Here is a 22,932-nt window from a genome sequence, read left to right as displayed (position 1 = left end):
CCCAGGACCACGGGTTTGTGACCTAAGCCGAAGGCGGACGCTTAACCATCTGAGCCACCCAGGTGCCCCGAGGAAAAATGGTTTAAAAGGCATACTTCATTTGAGGTTGCTCACTTCTTCAGTTTCCTCAGCAAAACAAATGGAAGAGAAACATTACCTTTCCAAAATCAGTCTTATAAACCACAACAACATTGAAGAGCCAAACACTAAAATATCCCCTCCAGCAGCCATCAAGATTTACTAACTCATCAACCCATATTTCGTGACAATCCCTATTGGACACTGTACCACACATTGTCAAAACTACCTAGAGAATCAGGTTGGACTGGATCTCCTATAGGAAGCTCTGACCAAGCAAAACTTGACTAATGAAAGCCCCAACAACATGGCCAAATAGTCAAGTAGGCTTTATCTCAGCTGTCTATATTGTCCTAAATTAACTGCTTCGGTTACCATTGGCCTCAGTCACTAGGAACTATATGGAGCTTCTTACCACAGTGGCTGAGAGAGGAGAATAAAAAGGAGCTTCACAAGCCATTCTACAACACTCATCCCTTGTTCCCACTCTTTCTCCTTTCCTATCCCTCAAAGTGAAACCATTCTAGAACTGTAAAGAATTATAGCAAACACCTAACCACAAATCTCATTTTGTTCAACCAAGAACACTGAGACTCAAAGAAATTGAGGGGCACTAGCTCTTTGCTTTCTTTCTCCCTCCTTCCCTCTTCACCCCTACAAAGGACAATAAAATAGGTCAAGGTGATGGGTATAGTCAGGGTTCCCAGGAGAAACTGACTCAGAGCTTGGCTCTCTTATTTCATTGAATTGACTTGAAACAATAAATTGACTTGAAACAATAAATACCAGAAAAAGAGGAGGAACCAAAATGCAGACCCATTTACTTATTGCATTTCATTTTATAAAATACCCTATGGCTTACCATATTTAACTTACTGTAACAAGATTTTCAAGTAATTAATATTTTCCATTCCACTGTGTTTGCAGATTTGCATTAACCTTTATGAAGTGAAGAATTTTAACTGTTTTGTTGGAAAGCTAAACATTGTTCAAAAGTTATCTCTGCCTCTGAAATATTATCCTGCACTGTTATCACGCCTGAATGTTTATACATGGAGGAGACTGGTGCCTTAGAAAAAGGCAGACAGGTCTGCCATCTGTTAAACACTGACTGCTAACCCATTCTGATAAACAAAGAAGAGAAACAAGGCTTCAACTTCTTTTCTGCACATCTTAGCTGAGCCACTTAACATAGTCTGTTTCTTGAATGTGATAAAGATATTGATATTCTGAGCTACAAATAAATGAAACATAAAGAACTAAATAGCTGACAACAAGGTAGTCACACAGAAGAAAAGAGAAAATAAATTCTCTTCTGAAATTTAAAATTTTAAATGCCAGTTCTCCTTGTCCATCCAAATTCTCTTCTTGGTGCCTTATTAAAAGTCCTACCTCCAAGAAATAAAACAAGACAAAACCAGAGAGAGAGAGAGAGACAAACCATAAGAGACTCCTAATCACAGGAAGCAAACTGAGGGTTGCTGGAGGGGAGGGAGTGGGGGAATGGGGTAACTGGGTGATGGACATTAAGGAGGGCACGTGATGTAATGAGCACTGGGTGTTATATAAGACTGATGAATCACAGACCTGTACCTCTGAAACCAATAATACATTATATGTTAATTAACTGAATTTAAATTTAAAAATTTATTTTAAAAAAGTCCTACCTCATGTAGATCAACTATCTACTGCATATAAGGCTCTATGTTAGTTCCTAAGAACAGAAGGATAGAGGACTTGATCCTTATTCTCAAAACCCTCACAGTTTTAAGTGGAAACCAGACAGATAAGGGACAGATTTTCATAAATAACAGAGTCAAAGTTAACTTTGTCTGGTGGGATATGAGCTCATGTTTTGAAGCAGATAAGTTCTGAATTGGGTTGAACAATATATAGGTATTCACAAGAAAGATTAGGAGGCGGAAGAAATCCCAAATAGGAAAAATATGCAGAAGTGTTTTAAAAAATACGATATTTGAAAAAAAAATTTAAATATGGTATTTGAGGAATGGCTTGTCCATGAAATGTTCCTTGGCTACCCATCCCACACTGACCTACTCAAGATCCCTGCTGTGTTTCTAGTCACTACCACACAGCTCAACATATAAGGTCTTGAAATTACCTCAGTGTTTTTATATATAGTTGATTAATACCTTGGGTCCACCTAATTATTTCTTGAAGGCTGTTATCCCCTCCTGACCTGCAATACAAGCTGCCTGAGATGGGAACCAGATGATCCTGCTTAAATTGCACCCCAGTGCTTAGGACAATAACAGGTGCCCAAAGCATTTTCATTAAATTATACCTTGTGTCTTCTCACAGGTGGGTAAAACTGCTTTGCCAGTACAAGGGGTACAACTATACTGCTTTTCTTCTGATGAAACACCAACTATCATAAAAGCCAGTTGACCTAGATGCCAAAAGGTTGCTATAGAGGTATCATTCATACCAAAGGATATTCATATTTTTAAGGTATAACTTACTATCATTAATACCCAATGATAATTGAGATTTTTTAAAAAGCAGTGCCTGTTCGGGCACCTGGGTGGCTCAGTTGGTTAGGCGACTGCCTTCAGCTCGGGTCATGATCCTGGAGTCCCAGGATCGAGTCCCACATCGGGCTTCCTGCTCAGCAGGGAGTCTGCTTCTTCCTCTGACCCTCTTCCCTCTCGTGCTTTCTATCTCTCATTCTCTCTCTCTCTCAAATAAATAAATAAAATCTTTAAAAAAAAAAAAAGCAGTGCCTGTTCAAAAATAAAATACTGTTAAGCTGGCTAGGTGGCTGGGGAAACAATCAGGGGTGGTTATTCTGTGGGTTAGCCCACGGACTCTGAGTCACACCACCCAAATTCAAAGTCCAGCTCCACCATATTTGGGCTAAATGACTTTGAGATATTTACTTGCCACTTTGGGGCCTCCGTGAGGCTTTATCTATAAAACAGAGCTACTAATCAGGGGACTGCTATAAAATTTAAATAGATGATCACGTAAAGCTCTTGGAACAGTGATGACTAAGCTATTAGCAGTTAAGTAAACGTTTTCAGTGAAAGAATTTGTCTCTAAATTACTAGTCATTAAAACATGTTAGCTGTCCAGAAATCATACTTACAGGAAATCATCCCTTATGTTCCCATTAAAAGTGCCACACAGACCTAGTGTTCTTCTTTTCCATGCACTAGTGAGCTGAATATAAATTCTTTCCCCATCTATAGCAAACAGAATCTTTAAACCAAATGTGGTTTTTAGAAGAATAAATAAGGATGACAGAGTTTGAATTTCAACAATTCCTGTGGGAAAAGAACATACATAAATCAGCTTTAAGATTCATAGGTAGTGTTGTGAAATGCTAGCGTACAGCACCAGAACTCTTCTTTCAAGAGACCGGGAGCTAGAATTTAAATAAAAACTTGAAACATTTTTTTAACCCAACAGATCTTTTTAATAGATTACCATGTCCACAGATAATTTCAGTTGGCAAGCATCTCTTGGCAGGTGTGGCCAGTCCTTAGCATTTGAAGTCTGTCTTCTTTTTTTTTTTTAACTCATGTCTGTGTGTGTGTGTGTGTGTGTGTGTGAACTTTTCCACAAACTGGTCATGATTCAATAAGGAAGTGGAACATTCCTCAAAAATTCCCCATTCCCTTGAGACTGTCAGCAAAAAGGGGAGCACAGGACTTACCTGAGGGGGTACCATTTTATAAGACACCTTTAGAGACAAGAAACTTGTGTTCAAGTCTGAACTGATGACTTTTGCCAGCACAGTATATAGGAACAATCGCTCCCGTAACTCTACCATAATTTCTGCCATCGGTCTGTTCACCACACCCAGAAATCGGAGAATCATTCTTTGATCACTTTGTCCCCCTTGTTGCCCTTCTCCAACCAGCCCTAATCCAATCGGTCACCAGGTTCAGACCACCTTTTTTCTTCCTAAATAATTTTTCAATCTGTCTTCTTTCTATTTCTACTGTCACTGCCTTACATCAGTTCCTCCTCCTTCCCTGCATGCCCTACTTCAGTATCATCCTAAGTGCTCTCCACGTTTTTCCTGCCAGCATCTTTTAAAGCCATTTCCACACGGTTGCCATAGTAGTCTACCAAAAAAAACAAAACAAAACAAAACAAAAAGACTTACTGGTCTTCTCATTAACACTTATTATTTATTTGGTTGAATGATATGAGATTGTTATCTCTGTACATAAAAATGGTCAAATAATGGAAATTTCATATTCAATTTCACATCAAGTTCAACTTCCTTAGCATCACAATGAATAGCATGACCACGTAATTTGTAATACAAATTGGGACATCTCTGGGAGTGAGAGTATTAATAATAACTATGCTGGAACACAGGCAGGAATAAGAAAACCATAATGATGCCCCGCATATAAGGATTTCCCTGGTTTTCGTCCCCACCTATGTCTCTTCTCCCATGGCTAGACAATCTCCATGACCCTCCTCAGGCTTTAGCAGTCCCAAACTAGCTATAGTTTCCCCTAAACATACCACACAGTTTTACACCTCCTTGCTTTGCATGGAACGCTTTCCCCACTCTTTCACCCTGACAATCCTCAGCTTTGAATGCTGAACAAGACATCACCTCCTTCGGAAAACTTGCCTGACTACCCTGCACTCCCCTGCCCAAGGCTGGGTGAACTGCCCTCACTTAGACCCCCAAAGTCTCTGCACATATCTTTCAGCTTATCATATTTTATGGGAGTGGCTGTTTGCTTTTATCTTTCCTCTTGCAAACTCTAGGCCACTTGAACACTAGTTCCCAAAAACATGGTCATCCCTGAGATGTCTAGCTAAGGACCCGGCAACACATAGGAACTCAAATGTTAGGTTAGTCAGCCAATGGGAGAAGAATTCATTTAGCTTGTTTGATTGTTGTTGTTAACATAGGGAAAGTACATCATTGCTTCTTACCATTCAGATTGAAGCCTTGGTTAGGACTGGTAAGGATTTGTCCTCCTCTACTAAGGGTCACTTGTTTGTTAAAATCATCCTCCAGAATTAGAGTTATAGACTGAAGGCAGACCAAGCCAAGGTTCTGCATAAAGATCAAATCATCAATTAAAGGAATGAGAGAGAAATAGAGACATAGAAAGAGACAGTGATAATGGGAGAGGGGAATGAGGAAAGCAAGGGAGAGACAGGGGAGAAGAAAGGAGAAAGAGAGTGGACAGTGCACGTAGATAATTTCTGGCATGTAGAAGGCTTGAGTATAAGTAATATAGTAAAGTACCACATAATCCATCTTATATAGCCCCATTCCCAATAAAATATGTCTTTATATAGTACATTAAGTACACTATATACATATCTATATTTTACATAGAACATTAAATAAAAATGTTCTCAACGAAGTGCCAATAATTATGTTTTCCATAGCACATTGTTAAAGTACGTCTCCAAATTCATTTAAGTAGCATATTGGACATAAAAAATTCAGTAAGGAAAAGAACAACGAGATTAGGATTCTATGTAGAAAGCTTATTCAGACTCTGATGTATTGCAAAGGAAAAAATCAAACTGTAAAAAAAAAGCAAAATAGGTCAGAATTTTTGTTGGAAATAACCATTTCACATTGGAATAAAACTAAAAAATTAAAGATTTCTGCAAAATTTTGACTATCTGACTTAAGGAGAGGAAAACCTGTGTGTCTTTACAAATAATCAATGTGTTTATTTGAAGAAAATTTGTACAATAAATATTTCAGTATGCTAAGAAATTCATCACATCTATTTAGAATATATGAAGCCTATTCACTCCTGTCAAGAATCACCTCTTTAAAATAGTAGTTTTTGAAATAACCAAAAACTTAGGTCCATTGTGCAATCATGCATGAAACGTTCAAAAAACTACACATATAAACAGCATTTTTTAAGAAAGAAAATACAATTAAATACATAATATTAAATCTAAAACACGTGCATTTTCATATTTTAATATCAAATCAGGATGCATCATATAATCAATAGTAAAACATAGATTACCAACATTTTTTCTTTCTTTGTCAAATGTAGAATAATGACACATCTTAACAATCATTTTTGAAGAAAGTAACTGTACCCATTCATATTATCACTCTTAACCTAGAATGAAGCTTGAGTCAAAAACAAAACAAAACAAAGAACATTCCTCTGGCCATTTTGAGATGTTCCTACCTGTTCACAGTGAGCTTTCTGTAAAGTAATTGTGAATTTATCTTTTCCAGTTCCTTTCACAAGGATGTACTGGCACATTCCAATAAAAGAATAATGTCGACCATCAAACGTTGTAAAATGAGAATCACCCACAACGGAGCATTGAACTACCAAAAAAATAATCATAAAAATGAGAAAAGAGAAAAAGAAGGAGAGAGAGAAGGAGAAGGTGGAGAAAGAAATTACGTTTGTTCTTAAAAAACAGAAAGTTGACTTAGGGTAAATAATCATGCATCAGAAAGAATAGCTAAAGTGTCTAAAATGAAAAAAAGTAAAGTGTCTAAACTGTACTAGTTTGACAAACTCACCAGATTATGTTATTAAATTTAACTTAAAATTTATTAAATGATAGCTCTTCCATGTAATTTTTAGGTTTTGTAATATTTATACTACTTCAATAAATTTTTACCAGTTTCCTGCTCAAAGCTATCCTTTATTAAATTTTCCATTTATCCTCCAAATATTTGGATTTATTGATCATTACATCTCTTGTTATATATGAGATGACCTCATAAAAATCATTGCTATCTTCCTTCAACTTAAAGAAAATTGAGATTTTTTTCTTTAGAAACATTTTAAAAGATTTACCTGGACAGTCATGCTCAGTGCAGTTCCAAACTCCACCAACACATACACTAAATGAAATTATAAGACTATTAATTACTGGTATAGAGAAACTGTATTAATATTTGCATCAATGTACTGATTGATGTACCAAAACATACCATGTTTATAGGTTCAGAATAATCTCACCTATAATTGAAAAATACATTGACAGAAGTTCAATTAACTGATAAATTTGGACTGGCCAGTACCTAAATTATGATTTACTGTGTATCATACTTACATCACTAAAGATGATACAAAGGGAACACAGAATGGCCTGGAACAAAAGACCTATGCAGACAGAGAACTTCTGTTTTATGTCCTTCTCTCATTGCTTAAACTAAAAGAAGTTGCACACGAAAAGTATTTACCTATATTATTAGAGAAATATTCATAAACAGTCAAAATATTGTCTCATCTATTAAAAATTGAAAAAGTCTCTTTTGAGGATCATCAGACATTAAAAAGAGAAAGGATGTCCTCTTCTGTAAGATAAATTCTGCCTTCTGCCAGCAAAAAGAGTTTGAGGAGAGAAGGATGGAAGCAGAATCTCTGACAGGCAGGAGCTTAACTGAGTATATAAGAACATGGTTGGTTATCCACCTGCATGTCACTTACATTACACTAACAGCAAAGGGGAAAGGGCCTGTTGACATTTAGACTTGTTTCTTTATAAGACTTCCCTGGAGGGATTCAGTGCTTTCCTAGAATAGTCTTAATTAGCTAATGGAATAAGAAATTCTAAATGTCTCTAATCATGGCCAAGTACTGGCAATATGGAGAGACACTTTTTCAAGTACCCAACAGAGAAGACCAGGAGCACCATTAAGTTCTAATAGTAAAAGTACATGCAAAGTACTGGTTACAGATAAGAAGAAAATGGAACAGACAGACGCATTACATGGGTATATTATTTGATGGAATTATTATCAAGGGAAGTGAGAAGAATTAAATCATAAAAGAAATGATAGATTTTCTATATTTTTTGCTCTTTTTTCTGAACTTGCTTTCATCTTTAAAATATGAAAATATACATGGCCCCCTACCCCACTCCCGTAGAGATTTTAAATAGGATGCAAACCGTGTCTTGGAATTTTTGGAAGAAAATCAGTAATAAGTATAATCCTTTAAACATATATCATGGTAAAGATATCAACTAGCCAGGTGCACAGAAATAAATGGCTGTACATTAATCACATACCATTCAGTACATTCTTGTTCAATTTTTGAACCAACTGAATAAGCTAATCCATGAAAACTACATGGGCAGTTTTCCAAGGAGATGCAAGTCCCATTGTCCATTATGAGTCCTATTTAAGAAAAATATGTATCAAAATCTCAAAAGAAATGACAAAAAAATGTGTTCTTTGAATGTAATAATTCAACCAGCTTTTATTGAAAACCTACTTACACCAGGTGCTGAATATATATATATATATATATATATATAATTTTTCTTTTTTTTTTTACTTTTAAAGAGGTTACTGACAACCTGGTCCTAACTCAATCAGTAGCTACGTTATAAGGGTCTATTTCAGTGATTTTCAACTTTTTTATTCCATGACTTGCCATCAAAAACTCAGGTTTCACTACACAGGATAAAGGCAACAAGACAGTATTTCCTTGCTTTCGAGGGAAAAAAGGAGGGAAGGAGAGAGAACATATATTCTTGGTTTAATTTCTGTTCATCTCAAAATGAGAGATTTCCATTATTGTCACACAGATAATAAAGAGCCAGGGAGTGCTACGCAAAGGACCAGTGCAGAGGACCACCCTTTTCTACCTCTTTAATGGGGAAAGGTGGCTGAGCCAGAATGTAAGTCAACCATGTTACCAAGCACGTGTTTCGTTCAGCTGACCTTTTTCAGAGTAAGAATTCCTAGGTGAAGGAGCATTGACTTATATTTTGGCACATGGATTTTTATTCTTGTTCAAACTCCTTGTTGTATCATTGGTAAGAAATGGTTCAGGCCTGGCACTGGTCTAAAGATTATGCTTTGAGTGACACTAACAGACCAATGGACTGAGGTCAACAGATCTGATTCCAATAGTCCTTGCCCAAGTGAGGAAAACACTTAACATCTCTGGGATTCTATTTTTTTTAATCTGTAAAAATAAAAGGGTTTGAGTAAATCCTTGCGTTCTTTGTAAAGTTCTGTCTGTATCGCAGTCATTCCTAATTTTAAATCTCACCTGTATCACTGGCTCTGTTACTTCTAATTTCAAATATTAAAACTACATCAGGACCAAAATCTTATACTGCCAAAATGTGAGGCTTTTTTTGAACTTGCTTTCATCTTCAAAATATGAAAAGACAAATTATTAAATGTCCTTAAATATCCAAGAGAGCAAAAGATTTGTTAACTCATGGTTAACTTCAGGACTCTGGATTCCAAATTTCCTGGGAAATGTACAAAGTAGAAAAGCAGCCATCCTTCCTAGTCACTTTGAGGGCCATATCCTACAAGGGTAGAAAATTGCAATAGCCCTAATGTCCTGAGACAGGACATTATGATATGATTCTTAGATTGCTGGATACTAGTTTCCATAAGTACAGACATTTCTTTCACGAAGTGCTTACCATCTGCACAGTAACATCCATCAAGACAATGGAGATTGCTCCCGAGACACTGTTTCTCAAATGTGCAGGTTGGTGGGCAACAACTGATACAATCCCGGTGGACGAAGCTATCATCACATTTATCGGCTAAAATGGGCAAACAAGGGAGCTGTAAGTCAAATCTACTCACCTCTCTTTCAAAAAAAGTACAGTGTTTTGAAAAGTATGCAAGTTTACCAATGTTATTGTGTCAATGACAAATCTTTGCCAATCATTAGTTTTAAGTGTTAGGATAAACCTGAAATTAACAAAAATACACACAGTTTAGAAAAATAAGAAAACATACTGCATGCTAGAAAGTCATCTCTCCAGTCTTGAATAGGGTAGCCAGCATGGGAACAGGCTCTAGCATACTCGGTGGCTGCTCGGCAATAGGTTTCATCATCATCAGTTCTGGAAAGTGAAAAGAGAGAGCCATAGTCACACAGGAAATATTGGTAGAAACCAAGCCTTTGAGCTCCTGATCTCTAGAAATGCTGAGTGCATGGTGAATATTCTATTATAAATTGATGTCAGCATGCACACATCATGTACAATAATGCAGAAAATATATAAGCATGAGATCCCAACTTCAAAGGGCCTGGGCAAATTGTCTTCATCAAACTATTTCAATGATTTGGCCACTTTTCCTTTGATTCAAAAGAGTCCCTGTACTGAAAATCTTTTCTATTTTAATTATGACATTCCGCCCAGAATCTTTGTATGTATCACTTTGCTCCCACACCAAGTATCCCAGATCTTTTAGAAAATCCTATTAATAAATATAAACAAATTTATATTTATAAATGTAAGCTTTGCACAGTGGCAGTATCATGGCCAATGAGGTTTATCCGAGGCACGATTATTGCTAATTGAAAACTATATTTATAAATTTACATCTAGAAATCCCATTATAAATAGATAAAATTCTATCACAATAAAAGCATCAAATATGAAAATTATTTCCAAGATACCGTGCTCTTAATAGTCTACGTGCTGGAATAAAACTAGTACTGATAAAACAGCAGTTTCAAAAGATTGAATAAATAGCATTTAACTTTAAGATTTAAAAGATTTTTAATTCTTTTTTTTAATTTTTAATTCTTTCAAGCTTAAGTTGCTAAAGCTAGTTACTTTTGTAATATTGCCAAGAGTAAATAATCTCTCACTGTTTTCTTATAATCACCCTAGAAGCTCCCCCAAACAAATATAAGAGGTCTGCCAATTCCCAAAGCAGATTAACATAGCATCTGTAAAATAAGCAGGGTTTATAATAAGGTAGTGGACTTGTTTTTCAACCCAATTCAAACTCAAAATTGAATAGTTAAACATCTTACAAGATAATGACCTTAAGAATGTTGTATTTTGTGAACCCTAGCATTTCCAGTATCTCTGTTGTAAAAGCCACGCATCTCAAATTGCATTTCTCCTGTGCTGCTGTAATTGGAGTCATACAGCTTATCTAGTCCAATTAACTGAGCTCTAGAGGGAAAAACAGGACTAAGCACATAAACTTCAGAAGCTCAGAAAATATTCTAAACCTCCAAGCAAAAAAAAATTCTCTAAAAACCAGGGTAAGCTAAAATTGTTGAATTCCTAGAAAGATAATAAGTTTCTGATTTACATTAAAAGATGTGCCTTGTTTCCTACAATTAATAGAGGCTTTGAAAGTTAACAAAGTACCTGAATATTGGTTTCCCAACCCAAGGCAACTATTATTAAAATAGCTACCATTTCTTTTTTTTTATGTGATGTTAATCACCATACATTACATCATTAGTTTTTGATGTAGTGTTCCATGATTCATTGTTTGCATATAACACACGTGCTCCATTCAGTATGTGCCCTCTTTAATACCCATAACCAGGCTAACCCATCCCCCACCCCCTCCCCTCTAGAACCTTCAGTTTGTTTCTCAGAGTCCATAGTCTCTCATGGTTCATCTCCCCCTCTATATTTCCCCCTCTTCATTTTTCCCTTCCTACTCTCTTCTTTTTTTTTAAACATATAATGTATTATTTGTTTCAGAGGTACAGGTTTGTGATTCAACAGTCTTACAAAATTCACAGCGCTCACCATAGCACACACCCTCCCCAACGTCTATCACCCAGTCACCCCGTCCCTCCCACCCCCCACCACTCCAGCAACCCTCAGTTTGTTTCCTGAGATTAAGAATTCCTCATATCAGTGAGGTCATATGATACATGTCTTTCTCTGATTGACTTATTTCGCTCAGCATAACACCCTCCAGTTCCAACCACGTTGTTGCAGATGGCAAGGTCTCATTCCTTTTTATGGCTGCATAATATTCCATTGTGTATATATACCACATCTTCTTTATCCATTCATCTGTTAATGGACATCTAGGCTCTTTCCATAGTTTGGCTATTGTGGACATTTGCTGCTCTAAACATTGGGGTGCATGTACCCCTTCAGATCACTACATTTGTATCTTTGGGGTAAATACCCAGTAGTGCAATTGCTGGGTCATAGGGTAGTTCTATTTTCAACTTTTTGAGGAACCTCCATACTGTTTTCCAGAGTGGCTGCACCAGCTTGCATTCCCACCAACAGTGTAGGAGGGTTCCCCTTTCTCCGCATCCTCGCCAACATCTGTCGTTTCCTGATTCTTAAGTACCTATATTAACTCTAGGATCCATGCCAGGCCCTTGACATATGGCATCACAGGAAAATTAACAACAATTGGGCAAGAAATAAATTATTATTCCAATATACTGAGGGGAAAGTGAACTTGTTTGCTCCATTTGGGTATTAACTTTAATAATGAAAATGAGCATTAAATAGTAATTGTTTTTAAATCAATTGACTTTGGATGGGGCGCCTGGGTAGCTCAGTTGGTTAAGCCACTGCCTTCGGCTCAGGTCATGATCCTGGAGTCCCAGGATCGAGTCCCGCATCGGGCTCCCTGCTCAGCGGGGAGTCTGCTTCTCCCTCTGACCCTCTTCCCTCTCGTGCTATCTCTCATTCTCTCTCTCAAATAAATAAAATCTTTAAAAAAAAAATCAATTGACTTTGGAATGGCAAAGTTAAAAGAATTTCCTTGCTGCTAGGTTTATCATTTTTTGTTTCAAATTTTTATTTAAATTCTAGTTAGTTAAGATACAGTGTAATATTGTTTTCAGGAGTGGAATTGGGGATATCATCACTTACATATAACACTCAGTGCTCATTCCAACAAGTGCCCTTCTTAATGCCCATCACTCATATAGCTCATTCCCTACCCACCTCCCTTCTAGAAGGAAGGGAAAAAAAAAAAGAAAGGGAGGCAAACCATAAGAGAATATTAAGTATAGAGAACAAACTGAGGGTAGGTTTATCATTCCTAAAAGCAAAAACAGGAGGGCATAAATTCAAAGATTGGTATTATCATCCTTTCGATTCCAATTCCAATGTCATCTCCTTTGTGGAGCCATGGTAGGTGTTCCCTGATAAAGCCAACAATCCTGTCTTCCACAGCCACAGCACCTCACATTTAGAGCATGTGTCATTGCTGGAGACCTGTTTCTACCCCATTAGAATGTGAGTTCCTAGGACAGGGTCCATGTCTAAACTGTTTCTGTTTCTCCAAGATGTGGCACAATGCTCAGCTCTCAGAATAGCTGCTAAGTAAATGTGTGTTGAAATGAATTCAAAATACTAGCATAATGCAAGTAGGAAATTAATTTGTGTTCAGCAGATTCATAATTCTATTCTCCTGATATAGGATCTTAGTGGTGCCACCCCATAATATAAGAAATGAAGAGAATCTCCTTGAGGGGAAAAGGGATATAAGTAAGCCTAGTCCTAGGTGAAATATTGGACAAGTAAGAGGCTAAGGTAGCCTCTCACTTCCATTTAATCAAGGCCCACTCACTTGATTTATAACACCCTTCTTTTGGTATTGCATGCCTGCTCTGTCCCCAAACCCAGCCTCTTCACCTCAAACATATCACTTAAGATATCGGTTCATTTCAACCAGTAAAATGTGTTTCTCTATCCTGCTATTTTTATTTGCCTTGGAGAAAGCAAGTGTATTGCAAAATCTAAAGCCTACATATATCATACTTTCAAAAGACAAAAATGTTAATTCTTCAGCGATGAAATTTCAGATGAAGTGAGTATAACAGAGGCTCTCTTTTGTCTCCAGAGCCTGCTTCTTGTCAGTATTAGAATTCCCAAGTTCTTGCTGAGCTTAGGCCTGCCTAGCCAAAGACAATATTGCCCATCTGTCCTTGCATCAAGGTGTGGCTGTGGCGGGGGGGGGGGGGGGGGGTTGGTGCTGACAGCAATAGCACCACTGTGTCATCAGAAAGCTCACGGAGCGGACACATGCTATGACCCCAGGGCCACTTACAAGCTTGGGCTTTATATGTGAGAAATAAAAGCTTCCATTTAATTTAAGCCACTGATACTTTGGCAACTGAAGCAGCCCAACAATATCCTAACTAGTAAGTGGAAAATGACTTTCCCGGATCTGCCAAATAATATTTCATCCAGTTGACCTGAGAAGTGGGCGCTAATGATGATAATACGCCAAAGGCAAGTGAAAAGACTACTGGAGAATGGCCAAAGAATGAGTTGTGGTGGAATCAGAACAATTTCTAATTCCATATACATGGCTAAAATAAAACCATGGACCACCTGTGGGGATCCTTAAAAAAGAGACTGAGTAAAAGAGCAGAGATGTAACAATAGAGCACTTAAGTAAAAAATAAAAGCAAATAGGGAGCAGAATATTGTAAAATAGTAAGTTAGGTCAGTCCCCAATATTTTAGGCAGATGGGGAGCTCTTTCAACACTCCTGCATTAGTTCATAAAACCTTAAAATTTAGAGACTATACATATAAATATATACTCTACTCAAAATTAACAAGAATCCCAAATAAGTTTATTTTAACATCTGAAAAATATCATTATATTCACTATTTTTATAATAATCTCCATTAATTAAAGTAGGATAGTAATAAAGAAGATAATTTCATATTATCTCAACTTTCCCTCTTTGTTCTCACCTTTGATAAACTTAAACCTCTCAACAAGCTACAAGCTATAAGATGACATGTAAGTGGTTTCACTCAAAAATGAGTCTAATCTTTTACAACAAAGTTCCCATGTGTCATTTATACTTCTTAAGTCGCTTTAAGACATGCAGATTTATTAAAATTTCTTGAGATATTCTTGAACATTCAAGGTGGTTAATCAAATACTCTTGGTAAATTTTTGAAAAAAATAGTAGAAAAGACTCCAATAATAGGTAATCTATAGTAAGTTCCGCATGGATGAACATACTCGATGGTCTCACTAAATTTGTTCCCTAGACAACCATCTAGTCTAGGTGTTCCTAACCTGGGAGAAAATGTAAGGATTGGGTGACCTTGGATGGGATGAAAATTACATGTTTATTTTCACTAATCCCCAACTGACATTTAGCATTTTCTTCAATTACTCATATAGAAAACACATCACAACGTTCTTAGCAATATCCATGACCTTGTCAACAAGATATCTCATATCTCATTTTTAATGTTTTCATTTCTTATTACAATTGTTGCAAATATCCCAAATATTGTTCACACTCATCATTATGTCTAATAATAGTAGTTATAGTTAGACTTGAAAGGCATATAAAAAAACACATATATCATAAATTCATTTTTTACTATTTTGATAACTCTATTTCAATAATCGTTTCTTTTGTAACTTTGTGTGTTTGATTTTGTGCATTTCAAAACATTATTTTGAAAGGATGTGTTGACATCTCTAAACTCCAAAAGGGATCAGTGGTACAAACCATACTTAGGAATTGCTGTGTTCTGTTCATGCTGCTTCCATAAACCATTTAGTCCGTACATACTATCCAGCAAGCTTTTTATAGCTGTTAGTACGGTTTATGTTCTCCGTTTCCATTACACTTTGTGAACTGCTGAGAGGGCTACATTACAGAAGTGGTGTTTGCTCTTCTTTTTGGATAAAGAAAATTCAATTACGAGCACTAATTATTTCACTTACTTGCAAAGATCATTAACACAGCTGGCAATATACAAATACGGATCAATATACTCATGGCAGCTCAGAAAAGGGAACTGCAACAAAATCTGACACTTGAAGAAGATGGCCTGTGTGGAAGAGAATGGCAGTCAGCAGAACATATTTAATGACACATGCGTACTCTCATTTTTTCTACTGATCTATTGGCAGGACCCTCCGTTCTTACCAGGAAAGGGAAGGTAATTTATGCTTATAGGTTTTAACCACCATTTTTCTAACTACCTATTTGCACAATGAATACTGCTCTCATGAAACTCATTACATTCACAATTTCTGAAATATCTTCAAGTTATTCTTGTTGCAGTTACATTCCCTGAATTTTACAGGGTTTAATCATGTCCTGTTTGCACTAAAAGTGCTTAATATTCAATATGCAAATACAATATATGTATATTATATCCAACATGCCCAAACTTTTCACATCAAATTTACCTCAAATGCTGGCATTCCGCTGGAGCATGGATTTGGAAAATCTGAGGGTGTGGGTACACATTTGCTGTCATCTGGAATTTGCACCAACCAACTATTTGCAAACATAGCAATGTCTTCTGTATAGTCCTCTATTTCACACAAACACACACACACACACACACACAAATATGTGTATTAGCATCACTTTACACAAATACAGTTCATTAACATAAACTTCCTGGTCAAAAAGTTAAATTTAATACCTTTATAATTCCAATGATTGCTGGTGAAATTAGACTATAACATTACGTTAGCATAAAAACAATACATTGAACAAAGTGTAAGTACCCAATAAAAGTTCCAGTCATTGAAGGGAAAAAGCAAACATCATTGAAGCAACACGAGGAAGGATTGAAAGTGAATGGTACAACATACACACCAGTAAAGCACTCATTAGCCTAAGTGTGTTGCAGAGAGGAGAAAATATACCTAAAACCAAGAAACATAAGTAAAATTTGGTATGAGATTTTTCTGACAGCCCTCTCATTATATTTAATGTTAGTCAGAACCTTGCTAAAATCGTGGTTCCATTTTTGAGGTACACAACAATAAAAAAACATCTTTTGTGGAGATTTCAGAAGACAGCCACACAAACAATGGAAGACTGGAAAAGACACGAAGAGAAGACGAAGAAGTGAATCCATTTCATCTGAATATGATCAACAGTGTTTCTAAACGTGCTCAAGACCGGTTGTTAAAGAATCCTGAGTTTATCCCAGCATTATGCAAAGGCAAGATTCAGGAGCTAGTATGCAGGCAGCGACAGACAGGCGGTTGGCGGTGAGCATTCTGCGTTCTCTGCTTCAGATCAAGTTTAAATCATTTTGGCACCTGGCCCAAAAACAGGTTCAGGGCCTCAGATGAAAATTAATCCTGCCCCACATTCAGACAAAGGTTGAATCTAAAATCTCAAAGACATAGCAGAACCAACAAGGCAACATCTCGAAGTTTCATCTAAGACAACTGTCAGATGTGAGCTTTAGGTTTCTCACCGCTTAGATTTATGCAGTCTACCACTGGTGACAAGCTTCTGCACCACTAGAATAAGAAATCTCAAGCCAAGTGTTTAACCACTCTCTCTCAGCATCTTCACGATAGGAACATGCCCACTCGTTAACACCAGTTGTTGGGGAGATTGCGGGAGTTCATCTATAAGAATGCTCACTCTCCCAGTGTACAATCCCAAAATTTACTGTGGTCTGGAATCTGGCTTCCACACTCCCCTAACTCCCCACCTCTTTCACACACCACCCCCAGACGCCCCTTCTACTCTTATCCCTGCTTGGTCTACTCCAGTCACAGTGGCCTTATACTGTTCTCCACTCAAGCCCATCCCCACCTTGCTCTTGCTTTTGCTCCCCATCCTTCAAAATTCCCTCCAATCTTCCCTCTGCTTTCTCCCTTACTTCATCTAGGTCTCTGTTTAATATGACTTCCTCAGAGATGTCTTCTTTGTTACATGATCTGGAATACCACCAAACACATACTCTTCTATTGCTCTTAATCTTTCCCAAATTATTTTTTTCATAGTCTTATTGCTCACCAAAATTTTATGTTAATTTGTTTCTATTTCTTTTGTCTTCTACATACAGAGCAACAGTTTGTCAAAGCTGCTCCTCTTGCTTATTCCTAGTTTAGTATCTGGCATGTAGTAGGTGTTCAAAATACATTTGCTAAATAAATGAATGAATAAAAGGGGGAGTTTCAAAATTTAAATAGATTATTAGAATCCTAAAGCTTTCAAGTTTGTCTGACCCACCTCATTATCTCTGATATTATTGGAAATGTTACACACTGAACCAAGCATCAGCCTGGCCTAATATACTTTTTTTTAAAAAAGATTTATTTATTTATTTGAGAGAGAGAGAAAGAGAACGAGCATGAGTGGGGGTAGGGGCAGAGGGACAGAGAATCTCCACCTGACTCCCCACTTAGTACAGAGCCCCAGGCTGTATTAGATCCGTGAGATCATGACCTGAGCTTAAACCAAGAGTCTGATGCTCAACCGACTGAGCCACCCAGGTGCCCCCAGTGTTACTTTTAAGTAAATTAATAGTCACATTTCATTTCAAAACATCATCATTTTTGAAAAGTCTGTAGGACTGAAAATATTATCCAAAGGCCCATTGATTTCAGTATCTATACACAAATTTTAATGTAACTAAACAACCTGGACAGTCCCTTAGAGCTCACTTTAATTCCAGCTTATAACCACATCCTTAGCTATGTTTATGACATCACATTAATAAAAGAGTCACAAAAGTTGGTTATATATGAGACTTTAAATCCAGTATCAATCAGTTGTGTGGAAGCCTGCAAAATTAAATTTAAAATGTTTCATATAATATACGCTACAAGTAAAGTAATTTCTTGTACATATTGGAACACTTTCTTTTTTTTATTTTTTTTTATTTTTTATTGTTATGTTAATCACCATATATTACATCATTTGTTTTGGTGTAGTGTTCCATGATTCATTGTTTGTTCATAACACCCAGTGCTCCATGCAGAATGTGCCCTCTTTAATACCCATCACCAGGCTAACCCATCCCCCTACCCTCCTCCCCTCTAGAAACCTCAGTTTGTTGGAACACTTTCTAAGAGTGAAAATGAGGCATTATTAATTCCTACGTTGGGAAAAACAAGAGTAAACCAGGGCTTCTATTTTGATGTGTGGCTAGCTATAAACATGAATTATGGAACCAGAATCTCAATGAAGACAATCAATTAAAATATTTCTATATCTACAGAAACTCTGAAAAGCCTCATTTCTTTGTGAAGTCATCCTTGAAGAATAGTGGAAATGCAGGAAGAAATACAATTTTAATCACCGTTAAGAAAATATGCATTCAATGGCTTTCAATCAAACTACCTCAGTGCCTCTAAAGTTTTATCTAATCAGCAAAGGACAGGCTGAGTTTCAAAAAAATACTAGGCATGTTGAAGCTAAAGGTAATACACCTCATCTGTAGACATTTTCTTGCATTATTACAGAATGGGAGAAAATCGGAGGGCAGGTTCTTGTCACATGCTTTTAAGTTATTGTGTTTGTTTTATTATTATTATTATTACTCTGCTTTACACTGTGCACCAAGTAAAACTATGAAAAAGCTGAAATCTCTCTTTAGGCTCTTCTGACCTACTTTGCAGGGTCCTTCTCGCCTTCTGCCAACTCAGCCATAATTCAGACCCCTTGCCTCCCGCCGGTCTTCTACCACCTAGAATCTGCTAACACTCTTCTGCATGCTGCCCAGTTATCTCACCATTTTATGTTCCAGGTTATTAAAGTTTGTCTGACCCTTAACTCAAATCCTTAGTTCAGTCCCTCTGCCTCTAGCAAGAGCAGATGTCTATGTTCTATCCTCACCTCTGTACCATGTTCTCCAGATGCCCCGGCGGAAGTTGCCCACATTGTCTTTTCTAACTCTAACACGGAGAACTGAATTGAGTATTATTTTCTTCATGAAGCTTTGATACTCAAGAAAAAGAAATCAATAATGACCATCTCATTGGTCTGCCTGAGTCCAAAACCCTACTTCGTAATAGTCTCAAGATTCCAAGTTTGTGAATCCTCTCATTCTAAATATCCGACTGAAAACACTAGTTCATGATGATCTCAACACTATACATCTGTGTGGTGCTCGCAGACTTTTTGAACACTTTCACTTACATTTTCTCATTTGACCCTCAAAGGCTAGGAAGCTCTCAGGGTCATTACTATTATCTTCATTTGTACATAGGAGGAAAATTGACTGCTTGGAACCCTGTTCTTTACTCTCAGTGCTAGTAAACTAATCCTGACGATGCATTATCCATCTTGGGTAAAATGTTTGCATTTTAACAAGGGCCTTTTAAAGCAATGTTTTTAATCAAATGTTTTCCTATTAGCTCCGTTCTAAGCTTATTGAGAACACTTGGAGATGATTATAAATTAGCTAAAATGTATTTAGTATTAGCTATGTACCAGGCACTGGATTAAATATTTACATGGATTATCTCATTTAATCCGTGCAACTCCATGCTATTATTATGTCATTAAATTTAGGAAGTTTAATATGAGGCAAAGCAGAATTTGAACCCCACAATCTGACTCCAAAACCCAGACTCTAAGTAGGACTCTCACTGTCTCTTAAAACACAACATAGGGGTGACACTTCTCTCTGAATTTTATACTATAAAACAAAAGTATGACATAGCACTTTTACAATTTAAAAATCAGTTTCCAGATTAAAAGTCAGTTTCTCACACATTTATTGAAGCATGAAGTCAGTCAGATCTATAACCTGACCCTGACAATACCATTTACAAGCTGTGTTGCATTGGGCACATCCCCTTGTGTCCTCATTGTACAATTAAGAAAATGCCAGCCACCTTACAAGATGGTGTCAGGGTTGGGAATAATATAGCTATATGCCCATATTAACTGTTATTATAAATAGTATCGAGATATATTATTATTATTAGTGACAACACTGTGAACTCAGATTATATCTCTATTTTATAGCAGAAAATAACTGAGCATCAGAGAGATTCAATGAGTTGTCTTAAGTTATACAACATGTAAGCGTTGGAGCAAGATTCACAGTCTGGTGTGCTGGTATTAAGAACATTATTCTTCTTTATTGCACCTTTAAGTGTGGACCTAAATCATAACTGTGTCCTATGATTGTCTTATTCTGTTTCCACTGCACACTAGTATCTCAATTGAAACAGAACCCATTTTTAACGGCTCACTGAGATTAGTTTCATGACTTAGTAGAAGTAGATGAATGATGATGTGTACATCATTATACATGATAAAAAAAAAAACTTTCCAAGTTCTTATTTAACTTTTATAAGTTCTGTTCACATTATTATCTTTACAAAACCATTATTTGGTAGTCAATAAATCCATTCCTATAAAGACTGGATGCAAAATATCTTTTGTCTAAAAGTATATAAATTTGTCTCAAATGGGTTTGAACCACTAAGATATAAGCCCAGACAAGGGAGGTGTCTTTGTTTTTTTTCACTGATGGATCCCAAGCTCCTACAACTGTGTCTAACATAAAGTCAATGCTCATTTAATATTTGTTACATGAGTAAGACTTGTATCTTAATTTAGTAAATGTAAACTAGCTCATGGCTTTTCAGAATGACACAAACCTGTTTCTATTCAATCTTCACTTAAAATCACTATAGCAGGCAAGTGATAGTACCAATTTTACCCAACCTAGGATAAGTTGCACCCTTCTAGATACAAATAGCTTGATCAGTGAAGGAAGAAGACCTCAGAAGTACCACACATTTCTTCCACTATACTTACTTACCTTGTTGGATGATGAAATCATCAGATTGAATGCCATTGTAGTTTCCACATAAACCACACGATTTCCCTTTATGTTCTTGAGACAGTTTGAGGTAAATTCCAGATATTCCATCCCAAGCCAATGAAAAACCAAAGGTTGTTTTCACCAAAATATAGTCAGCTAGTTTTTCGATGAAAACCTGCCCAATAGTCTGAGGCAATGTTAAACTTGAAAAATAAAACAAAGGTAATTTAAGAATTATGATGAAGAATTCATTACAGATGATCAATTTCTTTCTTGGTGACTGAGAATTAAATAAAAGATCATTATTATTCAAAATTATTGAATAAACTCTGCAGCTAGATTTCCCAAGCAAACATCTTAGAGGAAACCTCAACATTTTGGAAAAATTTAATATTGAAATAAAAAGACAAGCAATAATGGTACCTGTTTCCCCCATTGGTAAAGATCTTCTACATATAATTGGATGCTTCTTTCAACCAACAAAAAATACATTTCTGCTAAATATCAGCGATTTTATAAATCTGGAAAATAACCTTGTCTATTTAGAATAATAAGAGCTTAAATGTATTTATTTTTATCTAGAGAGTACAAGATAATCTAAAAATGCTGGTCAACAATTTCGAAGTAAGGAGAAACAATGGTGAAAATATGTAAACACACTGAATTCTGGTTTTGTTTAATTTTGTTTTATACTTGGCTATAAGGAAATAGGAGCTTCTATCCCCAAAATGTCACCTTAGTAGAAGTCATTGTTTTCCAAAAGAAAAATGTCTGGGCATGATTAATTAGAATTTACATTTTTAATGCTGCAAAGTACAATACTAGGAATATTAAATACTTTGTCTTACAGTATTACATAGGGGTTATGTTCATACTTTTTAAATTGGATAAAATTAAGCCTATTTAAACAAGAGTCACACTGAATATTTAAACTCCTGACCCAATGTCTAGCCTTTCCACTTTTCACAAACATGGACACATAGAAAGGAAGTGGGGAAAATGAGAGAACTGAAGAAAACTAAACAACTGGACATTTTAAAAGCCCACAGTAAGTCACCTAAAATACTTTTGAAAAATCACCGCTGTCCTTCCATCCACGAAAATTACAGAAAAGAGCAGGTGCTAGTAATTAAGAAGACACAAAGAAAAAATCATTTTTACTAAAATAGCCATGATAAATGAAACTTATAAACTATAATATGAGTGAGGAGGGAGGTTAGTTGGTACATTCATACATTTCTCTCAAAAACTTCAAATTAGTGAGTTCCTTTCCAGAAAGAGCATGCTCCAAGGAACAAAAACTATAAAATCAAACATACTCATTAACAAAGTGATAGTCCCCAAAGAAATAATTCAAAATATCTGCAACCACTTGTACAGAGCTGGTTGCAGATCATTTTTATGGAGAATTAGTTAAAAGAATAGGAAGATAACTAAGCTTCACACTAGAAGATAAATATGACCCTAGTTAACTACTACCATAATCTATTCTTATTAAAAATTATAAGCATAGGAAATTCCTATTACATTCACAGTAAAAGTCAATATGAGTAATATCGTTTAAATTTGCAAGTTTATAAAAGCTATACTTGAAAAAAAGTAAATCATG

General features: G+C 36.3%; 1 protein-coding gene and 1 non-coding gene across 4 annotated transcripts in view; one reads left to right on the top strand and one right to left on the bottom strand.

Annotated features, from left to right (window-relative positions):
- Positions 1-22,932, bottom strand: part of OTOGL (otogelin like) — a 128,157-nt gene that overhangs the window by 88,796 nt on the left and 16,429 nt on the right. For all 3 annotated transcript variants that reach the window (XM_088025646.1, XM_028105500.2, XM_028105502.2), the window contains exons 8-17: positions 21,321-21,526; positions 15,973-16,100; positions 15,502-15,608; positions 9,800-9,906; positions 9,475-9,600; positions 8,095-8,203; positions 6,876-6,922; positions 6,249-6,394; positions 5,008-5,131; positions 3,188-3,365 (exon numbers count right to left, since the gene is read on the bottom strand). In XM_088025646.1, the coding sequence (XP_087881772.1) occupies positions 3,188-3,365; positions 5,008-5,131; positions 6,249-6,394; positions 6,876-6,922; positions 8,095-8,203; positions 9,475-9,600; positions 9,800-9,906; positions 15,502-15,608; positions 15,973-16,100; positions 21,321-21,526 (1,278 nt within the window). The remainder of the gene's footprint in view (positions 1-3,187; positions 3,366-5,007; positions 5,132-6,248; positions 6,395-6,875; positions 6,923-8,094; positions 8,204-9,474; positions 9,601-9,799; positions 9,907-15,501; positions 15,609-15,972; positions 16,101-21,320; positions 21,527-22,932) is intronic.
- LOC114211071 (U4 spliceosomal RNA) lies at positions 10,304-10,440 on the top strand. Its single transcript, XR_003609643.1, has one exon. It is a non-coding gene; the product is annotated as a U4 spliceosomal RNA (small nuclear RNA).

This window comes from Eumetopias jubatus, unplaced genomic scaffold (genome assembly GCF_037043125.1).
Source record: "Eumetopias jubatus isolate StellerSeaLion01/CBP00866 unplaced genomic scaffold, mEumJub1_p1.0 scaffold_8, whole genome shotgun sequence".
Lineage (NCBI taxonomy): Eukaryota > Metazoa > Chordata > Mammalia > Carnivora > Otariidae > Eumetopias > Eumetopias jubatus.
Note: the sequence above shows the minus strand (reverse complement) of the source record. Positions and strands in the feature narration are given on the sequence as shown.